The sequence below is a fragment of the Stigmatopora nigra genome, chromosome 5, assembly GCF_051989575.1.
Source record: "Stigmatopora nigra isolate UIUO_SnigA chromosome 5, RoL_Snig_1.1, whole genome shotgun sequence".
Taxonomy (NCBI): domain Eukaryota; kingdom Metazoa; phylum Chordata; class Actinopteri; order Syngnathiformes; family Syngnathidae; genus Stigmatopora; species Stigmatopora nigra.
In genome coordinates, this window is record NC_135512.1 from 1,485,120 (window position 1) to 1,497,338 (window position 12,219).

General features: G+C 36.2%; 1 protein-coding gene across 3 annotated transcripts in view; it reads right to left on the reverse strand.

Moving 5' to 3' along the window:
• The window catches only part of lpp (LIM domain containing preferred translocation partner in lipoma), a 103,191-nt gene that overhangs the window by 16,219 nt on the left and 74,753 nt on the right, over positions 1-12,219 (reverse strand). For all 3 annotated transcript variants that reach the window (XM_077717852.1, XM_077717850.1, XM_077717851.1), the window contains exon 7: positions 5,369-5,538. In XM_077717852.1, the coding sequence (XP_077573978.1) occupies positions 5,369-5,538 (170 nt within the window). The remainder of the gene's footprint in view (positions 1-5,368; positions 5,539-12,219) is intronic.

Consider the following 12,219-nt stretch of genomic DNA (forward strand, 5'->3'; position numbering starts at 1 on the left):
ATTATTTGGAAAAAATATGTTTAGAAATATTTTGCTGATTAATTAGGATTTTTATACTTTTTAGATTTGGTTAGTTAATATTATTTTATCTTGTTTTTTTGCTATACTATTTTTAATTTTAGTTTTAATAGCATTTATGGTATTTTTCTTCTTTTTTTATGTACTTATTTTGTACTTTTATAGTACTTTTTCAATAGAACTATTTTATGTAATAAAGTATTTTTTTTTATCTTTTCAAAGCATAATGTGCTTATTTTTTCTTTTAAAAATTAAGTAAATATAATATAAATTATAATTTAGCCAATTAGAATCCAAGTATAAATTTAAATATATTTTACATTTAGTATTTTTTATCTCCAATACTAACAATATTTGAAATGTGAAGTTTTAATCATTTTTAATGGTACTTTTTCAATCAATATTAGGTATTTCTAATACAATTCTAAATATTTATAATTATAATTTAAAACTATAAATCATAATTTAGCCAATTAATATGCAAGTATAAATTTAAATATATTTTACATTTAGTATTTTTTATCTCCAATACTAACAATATTTGAAATGTGAAGTTTTAATCATTTTTAATGGTACTTTTTCAATCAATATTAGGTATTTCTAATACAATTCTCAATATTTATAATTATAATTTATAACTATAAATTATAATTTAGCCAATTAGTATGCAAGTATAAATTTAAATATATTTTACATTTAGTATTTTTTATCTCCAATACTCACAATATTTGAAATATGAAGTTTTAATCGTTTTTTTAATGGTACTTTTTCAATCATATTATCACTATTTGGTATTTCTAATACAATTCTCAATATTTAGAATTATAATTTATGGCTATAAATTAAAAATTAGCCAATTACTATCCAAGTAAATATTTAAATATATTTTACATTTAGTATTTTTTATCTCCAATACTCAATATTTTAAATAAGAAGTTTTAATAGTTTTTTAACAGTACTTTTTCAATATTTTTTTTTATTTCTAATACAATTCTCAATATTTAGAATTATAATTCATAACCATAAATTATAATTTAGCCATCTACTATTCAAGTATAAATTTAAATATATTTTACATTTAGTATTTTCCATCTCCAATACACACAATATTTGAAATATGAAGTTTTAATCGTTTTTTATGGTACTTTTTCAATCACATTATCACTATTTAGTATTTTTAATACATTTGTCAATACAACATTTCGGTGTTTTAAGTAATAAAGTATCCATTTATCCATTTAGTATACAAGTATACATTAATATATATTTAATATTTGGAATTTTTTCTCTAAATAAAAAATATTAACATTAATTATCATTATTAATAACATTTTCCTTTGACCTTGCTTCATTTTTATTGTACTATATACATCTTTTTAGGCTTACTTAAACATGTGTGCACTTTATGGTATTTTTTTTTAATCTCATTGTACTTGCATAACGACAATAAAGGGCCGCAATTCAATCCGTGTGTGAGTATTTAAAGGGTTTTATTTTAATAGCAGGAATGGGAATATTTCACTGCCATGTTAAAAAAAAAAAAAGAGGATTTCTCTAAAAGTGGAGAAGCGGCGGCGGCGGCGGCGGGATAAAAGGTCTCACCGTTGAATAATGGCGGCATCAAGTTTAAACGGTGTTAATCTACGGGATTGGGGCTAATGCGGATTGCGCCTCCATTTGAGGAGCGCCACACGAGCTCGTAAGGCCGTTAAGCAGCTCAATGTGTTGTCACTACTTGATTAAGTGCACTGCAACAAGATGACAGGATTACTACTACTACTACACACACACAAGTACACACAAATATACGTTAACATATACACACACACACACACAGTCAGGACTACAGTGCGCAAGGTTGTCAATCAAAGTCTACGTTGTTGCCATTCATGCAATGAAGAAATATAGATATCAAATTTTGGGAGTTTTTTTAAGGATAAATATGAGTTATTTGTATTCAGGGGTTTTTTTGGAGGGGGGATTTTGTGACCACTCGTTGAGATAAAAAGTAAGGATTGCCAAAAAGGCTGGATGAGTTCCACCCCCTCCAGGGGGGCTGGTGGGATTAAAATGGAATGGATTTTGGATGTAATAATGATATATTTACATTTGCCCCCCCGTGACATATGACTTTTGAGTATGAGTGGAGGGATACTACCTCGTTTTGGGGAATTATTTTGTGCCAGACGACAGGTTTTTTTTGTTTTTTGATGGTCGGGTCACAATTTTACACGTGGCTGGACGTTTGGTCGCCGCGGACGTTTGGTCGCCTGGATTGATATAATTTTGAGAGCTGTTTTTTTACAGTAAACTATGTCTTCCTGTCAAACGTCCAGGCGACCAAACGTCCCGGGCGACCAAATGTCCGGGCGACCATATGTCCGGGCGACCATATGTCCGGGCGACCAAACGTCCACCCACTTGTAAAATTGTGTCCCTAAAAAATGATTAAAACTTCATATTTCAAATATTGTGAGTATTGGAGATAAAAAAAAACTAAATGTAAAATATATTTGAATTTAGACTTGGATACTAATTGGCAAAATTAATATTTATATTATATTATATTTATTTTTTAAAAGACAAAATAAACACATTATGGGCATTATGCTTTGAAAAGGTTAAAAAAATACTTCATTACATAAAATAGTTCTATTGAAAAAGTACTATAAAATTACAAAATAAACACATAAAAAAGAAGAAAAATGCCAAAAATGCAATTAAAACAAAGTAAAAATCGCAAAAAACAAGATAAAAATAATGTTAATGAATCAAATGTAAAAAGTATAAAAATTGTAATTACTTTGAAAAATATTTCCAAATAATTTTTACAAATAATATGTCCATACGAAAAATAAAAAACGTCCGGGCGACCAAACGTCCGGGGCGACCAAACGTCCGGGCGACCAAAACGTCCGGGAGACCAAACGTCCGGGCGACCAAAACGTCCGGGCGACCAAAACGTCCGGGCGACCAAAACGTCCGGGCGACCAAAACGTCCAACTAGGTTTTTAGTTTGTTTTTTTTTAAACGGGAGTACCCAAAGAAAACCCGCAAACTTTCATTCCACGAATTCCCGTTTTCAACACCGCGCTTCTGATCCCGCGCCAGAAGAACATTTACGCTGATGAAATGCCGCCATAAAAACGTTGGACGCCGCCGATTGGACACCTTCCAGAATGGACTCAATCGCCCTGAGTGCCTCGCAAAACGGGAAGATTTAAGAGACGCCACCGCCGCCGCCGTCGTAATTTTTGGACAAAGCCAGCGTGGAAAGACAAGCGGCCATGTTTAGCTACAATTTGCTAAACAGAACCAAAGAAAGGACAAAATATATTTTGAGTATTTTGTTCTAATTTCAATTCTTATTGGTTTAATTTATTGTGAAATATCTTAATATTTATATTCTGAATTAAAAAATATATACATAAATTCTAATTTTATTCATTTAATGAGAAATAAGCATATCACATATGAGGAAAAATTGTTTAAATTCTTATTTTTTTCCTTTTAATAAACAATACATGTGTTTTAAGTATAAATATAAAAATATCATAAGAAAGCAGTATTTTTTTCTTATTTTAATTGTTATCGGTTTAATTAATTGTAAAATATTTTTATCTAAAAAAATACTCTACTTAATATTAAATCCATTTTTTTAGTGCAATTTCAAGATATCGTTTTATCACAACAACAAAAATTTATATATTTTTCACTTAAAACTCAATTTAACAATCCTCTCCTCCCTTCTAGCTCCTCCCACTCCAGACAGATTGGACACCTATCCCCGTCAAAGTCATCAAATTATAATCATCCACTGTCAAATCTCCCCTTAAAAACCAATTGGACATCAAAACGACACCAAAAAAACGACAACACCCAAAAAATAAATCATTTTTTTTAAATATCAAACATTTCTGAACCGTCAGACAAATCCAAAGTTTTTTTTTTTATCCTGTTATCGGCAAAGCTAATTAAAAAAACATCCGCCATGCTTTTGACATTTGTGGAATACACAAAGAGCGGCGGGACGCGTTTTTTTGCGGGGCGTATCGCTTTTATCGGCGCTCAGATAACATCAACTCACTCCAAAACGGCACGGAAAAAAATAAAAGCGAGTCAAAGAGAAAAAGATGGGATCGTTATTCCGTCGCTTTGTTTTGTTATCGGCCAGAAAAACGCTTAAAAAAAACAAAAAAGTAGCTAAATCTTCACAAAAAAAGTTAGAAATGTGAGTTTTTGAATCAAACTTCACCATTGACAATTATAATATGATATATAACATGATTAAAATATTTGTTTAGATTGGTTTTAGAGTTTATTTTTCATTTTTGCTTAATTAAAAATTATTTTAGGGTTATTTTGTATATCCACAAACTAAAATTAGACATTTAGAACAAGTATTTTTTACAATAAAAAGGCCTTTAGTTTGTTTTTTATATTTTTTAAATATTTTTCAATTTTAGGGGGGGTTATTTTTTATAGTGTAGGAGTATTTTTTTAAAGGTACATTCATAGTTTTTATTGTTTAAATAGTTTTTTTTTATTTTAAGGGGGTTGTTTTTTATAGTGTAGTATTTTTTTATCATACATTCGTTGTTTTTTATTTTTTAAATATTTTTTCAATTTTAGGGGGGCTATTTTTTTATAGTGTAGGAGTATTTTTTAATGATACATTCATTGTTTTTATTGTTTAAATATTTTTTAAAATTTTAGGGGGCTATTTTTTATAGTGTAGGCGTATTTTTTTAATCATCCAATCATTGTTTTTTATTGTTTAAATATTTTTTCAATTTTAGGAGGGTTATTTTTTATAGTGTAGGGAGTAATTTTTTAATCATACATACATTATTTTTTATTGTTTAAATATTTTTCAATGTTAGGGTTATTTTTTATAGTGTAGAGGTAATTTTTAATCATATATTCATTGTTTTTTATTGTTTAAATATTTTTATCATTTTTAGGAGGGTTATTTTTTATAGTGTAGGAGTATTTTTTTAATCATAAATTCATGGAGAAATAATATTATATCTTATTGGTATTGTCTACCCAGAATATGATTGATGCTATGGCTAGCGCTATGCTTACCTGAACCTTAGATGCTAATGCTAATTGATAAGATTAACTGCAAATGCGAATGGCTAACGCTATGCTAGCTTGGCCACTATTTGCTAATGCTAATCGATAACATCCACTGCAAATGTGAATTGCTAGCGCTATACTAACCTGAACCCTACTTGCTAATGCTAATCGATAACATCCACTGCAAATGCGAATGGCTAACGCTATGCTAGCTTGAACACAATTTGCTAATGCTAAGCTATAACAGAAGCAAAAAGTTGGTACTCACCACGTAGCAGGGCTCGCAGTAGGCCTTCTTTTCGACGGAGTAGAAGGGCTTTCCGCGCAGCTTGGTGCTGCAGGTCATGCACACAAAACAGTCCACGTGGAACACCTGGTCCATGGCCGTGCAGCCGGTGCCCTCGCCCACCACGTTCTCCCCGCAGCTGGAGCAGCGCCCTGGAGGAGAGACAGCAGAAGGCTGCGGGTCAATAAACGCAGACACCTGACAACTTACTTCGAAAAAATGTAAAAAATAAAATGTTAAAGTAGAATCGTATCCAGGAAAAAGACACTATCTTACGTCTGCTTAATTTATTTATCTAGTTGTCGTATTGGCCCGAATATAAAATGACCCCGAGTATAAGACGACCCCGACTGTAAGACGACCCAAACTACAAGACGACCTCAAATTTAAGACGATTCCGACTATAAGAGAACTCCGATTACAAGACGACCCCATATTTAAGATGATCCCGACTATAAGATGACCCCGAATATAAGACGACCCCAAATTTAAGACAATCCCAACTATAGGACGACCCCGACTATGAGACGACCCCGACTATAAGACTACCCCAAATATAAGAGAACCCCAAATATAAAACAACCCCGAGTATAAGACGACCCCGACTACAAGACGACCCCAAATTTAAGACAATCCCGACTATAAGAGAGCCCCGAATATAAGACCACCCCGACTACAAGACGACCCCGACTACAAGACGACTCCGACTACAAGACAACCCCAAATTTAAGATGACTCCGACTATAAAGACGACCCCGACTACAAGACGACCCCGACTATAAGACGACCCCGACTACAAGACGACCCCGACTACAAGACGACCCCGACTACAAGACGACCCCGACTATAAGACGGCCCGTCTCTTTCAAGACTCCAGGTTGAAAAATACATAATTCAAAGTTTTTACACAAAATCCTGTATTTTCTTTCATATAAGCCATATTTGTAACAAAAAAAACAACTCAATCAAGGGTAGGGTTATTTTCTGTTTTGCTGTAAGAAAAAAAACATTACTGGATGAATTACTAACTTCTTCATGATATTAATATTACGGATATTAATTAATGTGCTTTTTGTTCATATAGTAACTCAGAAAAAACATTTGCGAAGGTTTTTGTGAAGATTTCCCCTTCAAAGTAACACATTTCTCCTCCCTATTAAAAACTATCAATATGGAGGTGAACATTTTGAAGAGAAACGGTCAAATTCATCACTTTTAAGGCAATTTTATGGGTGTGGCTTATACGTGGGGGTGGCTTATATGTGAGAAAATACAGTATGTCTATTCTAAACATATAGCAGCCAAGATTGAATCTTTAAAAACACCCAAACAAAAAGTAATTCCACATTCTACAAGGGACAAAAAAACTTCTATCCATCTTTTTCAAACACTTGAAAAACGAACACTCGAGTTCCACTCATTGGCACAAACTCTACTTTTTCAACATAATCCTACAAAAGATACGCAAGCAAAGAGAATAAAGCGTATTTTTTTGCGATAAAACAAAGTTTGCGGAAGGCAAAAGAGCCCCGATTGCGTGCAAGTGTGGCATTGGGATATCTTTAATTGCGCCGGCGATATCTTTAATTGGCTTCAGATGTCCTCTCGTCCTCAATGGCACTTATCAGCACGCCCAATTAACGCCACTGTCAATTTCATTAGCGCTATCTGACAATAATAGCCTTGAAAGAGATATCAGAGAAGGGGTTATTTTTGACACATCTGACGGGACGATGCCATCTCCGCCATGTTTCATTTCATTACGCTTCCTTTTTAGTTTGGGGATGATTTGGAAGATGATTGGCAGCTGGATAGCACCTCGTTTTGTCTCTTAGGGAGGGAGATTTGATGCTATGCTACTATTAGCTGTTAGTAGGTAAGTCAGGGGAGGGGGCGGGTCAGCATAAGATAGGATACTTATAGAAAAGTGCATCCGTTAACAGCACATATGAAACAAACTGAAAATAAGGACTATTAACATACTCATCACTCATTATTCAAGTACAAAGTCAAGTCAAAAGGAATGTCAAAAGTATTCTTCGATTATTATTATTTTTATTATTATTTATTGAAGACTTATTTAGTGTTATTTTTTCTGTTTGTTTGTTGTTGTTATTTGTGAACTTTTCAACGTATGTTGTTGAGTACTTATTATATTGACACATTTATTTATTATTTTTTAAATAATTTATTTAAAAAATATATTATCATTTATTTATCTTTTATTATTATTATTTGATGACTTATTTAGTGTTATTTTTTCTGTTTGTTTGTTGTTGTTATTTGTGAACTTTTCAACTTATGGTGTTGACTATTTATTATATTGACACATTTATTTATTACTTTTTTATTAATTTATTAAAAATTATTATTATCATGTATTTATTTTTTATTATTATTTATTGATGACTTATTTAGTGTTATTTTTTTCTGTTTGTTGTTGTTATTTGTGCACTTTTCAACTCATGTTGTTGACTAATTATATTGGCAAATGTATTTTTTAAAATTAATTTATTAAAAATTATAATTAATAATTAAAAAAAAATGTATTGACTTATTTTGTGTAATTAACCAGGTGCAGACGGCCAAGAAGGAGAAGAAGGACCTGCATGTGGTATTCTTGGACCTTGCCAATGCATTCGGCTCAGTGCCTCATGAGGTTTTGTGGACAGCGTTCAACTTCTTCCAAGTCCCCGAGTGCATCACAGGTCTGGTCAGAGCCTATTTCCAAGACCTCCAGTTCTGCGTTGCAACACAGACTAGTACAACTGCCTGGCAGCATCTCGAGATTGGCATAATGGCGGGCTGCACCATATCCCCACTGGCGTTTACCATGGCAATGGAGCTTATTATCCGAGCATCCCGATGGGTGGTTGGAGGGGAACGGTTGAAGAGCGGACTGCGTCTTCCTCCAATCAGAGCGTACATGGATGACATGACGACAATAACAACAACAAGCGCATGCACCAAACGCCTGCTGGATAAACTCCAGGGAAACATCAAATGGGCACGAATGGAGATAAAACCCAGCAAATCCCGCAGTATCTCCATTGTCAAAGGCAAGCTCACCAATGAGAGGTTCCATGTCAACAACGAGCCAATACCAACCATTCTGGAGAAGCCTGTCAAAAGTCTTGGCCGCTGGTACAGCGCAGAGCTCAAAGATTCGAAGCAGTTGGAGCAACTCAAGCAAGATACCATCAATGGCCTCAAGCAGATCAACAGCACAGCTCTGCCTGGAAAGCTGAAACTGTGGTGCTTTCAGTTCGGGCTGCTGCCTCGTCTCATGTGGCCAATTTCCATCTATGAGGTCACTATATCCCACGCCAATCGGCTGGAGAGACTGGTGAATTCGCAGGTGAGGAAGTGGCTTGGACTGCCGAGATGCCTGAGCAGCATTGGCTTGTTTGGCAATGGAGTTCTCTCCCTACCAATCTCAGGCCTGACGGAGGAGTACAAATGTGCCAAGTCAAGACTGGAGATGACTCTCAATGAATCCCGGGATCCATTCGTCAGAGGTGCCGCTCCAACCCTAGCAACGGGGAGGAAATGGAGGCCATCTGCAGCAGTTGCGGGGGCAAAGACCGCCCTCCGACACCGGGATATAGTGGGTCATGTCCAACATGGCAGAGGTGGCCTTGGGTTGGAGACAGCAACACCCACCTGGCAAAGGGCTGCCCCAGCTGAACGGCGGCACATGGTGGTGGAGGAAGTGCGCCACCAGGAGGAAGCAGCCAGATGTGCCACAGCGGTCTCCCAGGCTCAGCAAGGCCGCTGGATGAAGTGGGAAGGTGTGGAGAGGAGGAAAATCACGTGGGGCGATCTGTGGAGCATGGAGGCCAATAGACTAAGCTTCATCATTGGAGCCACATATGATGTCCTGCCCTCTCCAACCAATCTACATGTCTGGTATGGAGAGGACCCAGCCTGCCTCCAGTGTGCAGCCCCGGCAACCCTCAAACACATCTTGGTGGGTTGCAAGACCAGCCTAACGCAGGGAAGATACTCCTGGCGCCACAACCAGGTGTTGAAGTGCCTGGCTGCTGAACTCGAGAGCAGGAGGGTAACCACCAATGCCTTGCCTCTCCAGACTACAGTCCCACAGAAAACAACTTTTGTTCGGGAAGGGGAGAAGAGAGGAACCAAGACATCTCCTCCGGATCCAGGCCCACTGAACGCTGCCCGGGACTGGGAAATGCGGGTGGACCTCACCCAGAGACTCACCTTCCCACCAGAAATTGCAACAACCAACCTGCGCCCCGATCTGGTCCTCTGGTCCAAATCCTGCCGGCGTGTCTTCATTGTTGAGCTCACTGTCCCATGGGAAGAGGCCATCGATGAAGCATTTGAGCGGAAGAGGCTGCGATATACCAACTTAGCAGCTGAAGCAGAGGGGCGGGGCTGGAGCGTAAAGGTGTGGCCGGTGGAGGTGGGCTGTCGAGGCTTTGTTGCCAAGTCCACCACAAGGCTCCTGAAGGAAGTAGGGATTAGGGGGCAGGCCCAACGGAAGGCAATTAAAGAACTTGCCACTGCAGCGGAACGGAGCAGTCACTGGCTGTGGCTGAAACGTAAGGATGCAACATGGGCTGCCAATTGATCGCGTGGTTCCACCTTGCGCCACACACCCGGGGCTGATCATCCTGTGGTGGGCCAACCTCTGCAGAGGGTGTCTTGTTATAAGTGGCCGAAACACCCAATGACGTGTGGGGCAAACAACTGATGATGTGGCGTGCAGGTGGCACCACGTGATCCTAGCCAAATCCCACCCCATGTAAGACGATATCTCCAATCACTGTCAATTGATGTGCTGAATATTAGGGATATTTAACACCTAGTCCTATAAAGAAATCTGTGTTTGTTTTTGACTAATTATGTTGACACATTTAATTATTACTTTTTTATTAATTTATGAAAAAATTATAATTATCGATTTAAAAAATATATATTTATTGACTTTGACTACTTATTATATTGACACATGTTTTTATTACTTTTTTATTCATTTACTTTTATTCACTACTTATTATATTGACACATGTATTTATTACTTTTTTATTCATTTATGAAAAAATATAATTATTGATTATTTATTTTTAATTATTATTTATTGAGGACTTATTTTGTGTAATTAATCTGTCCGTTATTGTTATTTGTGTACTTCTCAACTTGAATAATTATTATATCGACAACTAATTTGAATTAAATGCTTTTATTCTCATTATACTATAATATATTATATATAGTATAATGACATTGACATTTTAGGAAATTCTATGACTGTAAATTTGACATTAATTGATGATAGTTAATAATTGTTAATCATTTATTTGTCGGTTTCTTTTTTGTTGTTATTGTGCACTTGATGGTGAATCTTTTAATCTTATTCTACTTAACTATAATGACAATAAAAGTATTCAATTCAATTCAATTCAATTCTGGGAAAAGAAGAAGAAAATAACTTTCATTATTTTGCTTCTAGACGCAATTCCTTCTAAGAAAATCTTTCTGGGGGTTCAATTTCTGCCTCGGAAAATTATATAAACGCGCAAAAAAATAAAAAAATCATCTTGCAAGTAAGAATAAAAGCAAAAAAATAGCATCATTTTTCTGGAATAAATTGAAGGTCTCCTTCTAAAATGTTCGCTCATGTGAGATCATCAAAAAATTCAATTTTTGGGGGAGAAAAAATGACGATAAAGCGGATGGTGGCGCTTTTTTATGATACTTTTTTGAACGATTCCCGCAATGTGGAACGGTAGGCACATTAAACAAAGCAGGGAAGGCCGGTCTCGAGGGAGCGCGGGGGTGTCGGAGGACTCGCGAGAGGGGTAAACACTTCACACGGTTGCGTGTGTGCGTTTGTGTGTAGACGGAGCCTGTTGGGGATCATGGATAGTCCCGGGAGGTTTACGTTTTTAAAACAGAGAGTGGTTTAAAAAAAGGAAATAAAGACATTTAAGTTACATTAATCGGGATAAAATGTTTTTTTTTACAGGAAAATTAATTATGCGATATTATAATTTTTGTGTTGATTTAAAATCTGGATGAAATGATCTTTACAGTGTGTTTTTGGTGGAAATAAATAAATAGGTGGCGCAATTCCACTCCTGTCCACTAGTTGGCAGCAGTTGAGAAAATTAATAGCTCAGAGGTAGGAACAATTTAGCGTATTATTAGATATTTCTGGGATGTGGACTTGGGGGGAAAACCTACATGCCCCCAGAGAGAATATGCAAATTCCACAGAGCGAATACCCACCTGGGATTCAAACCCTCGAACCCAGAACTGCGAGCCTGACACATTAACCACTTTAAAAAATATAGGAGAAAATAATTCAAGTAAAAATGTGGGAACAAAAATCCGGTTACCCAGAAAACATGCAAACTCCACTCCGAGAGGACCCACCTGGGATTCAAACCCTCGACCCCAGAACTGCGAGGCTAACATGATAAACACTCATCCACCACTTTAAAAATGATAGGGTAAACATTCAAGTAAAAATGTGGGAAGAAAAAACGGATTACCCAGAAAACATGAAAACTCAACTGAGGACCCACCTGGGATTCAAACCCTCGACCCAAAAACTGCGAGGCCGACGCACTAACCACTTATCCACCTAACCACGTACAATCACTAAACATAATTTTGGTCATGCATCAAGAATTCGCCGTCGCCAGGCGCTCGGGTAGAATATCAAAACGACCCACCTGGGATCAAACCCCCGATCCAAAAACTGCGAAGCCAACGCGCTAACCACTGAACCACTGCTTTAAAAACAATCAGAGAAAAAATATTCAAGTAAAAATATGGGAAGAAACCAGATTACCCAGAGA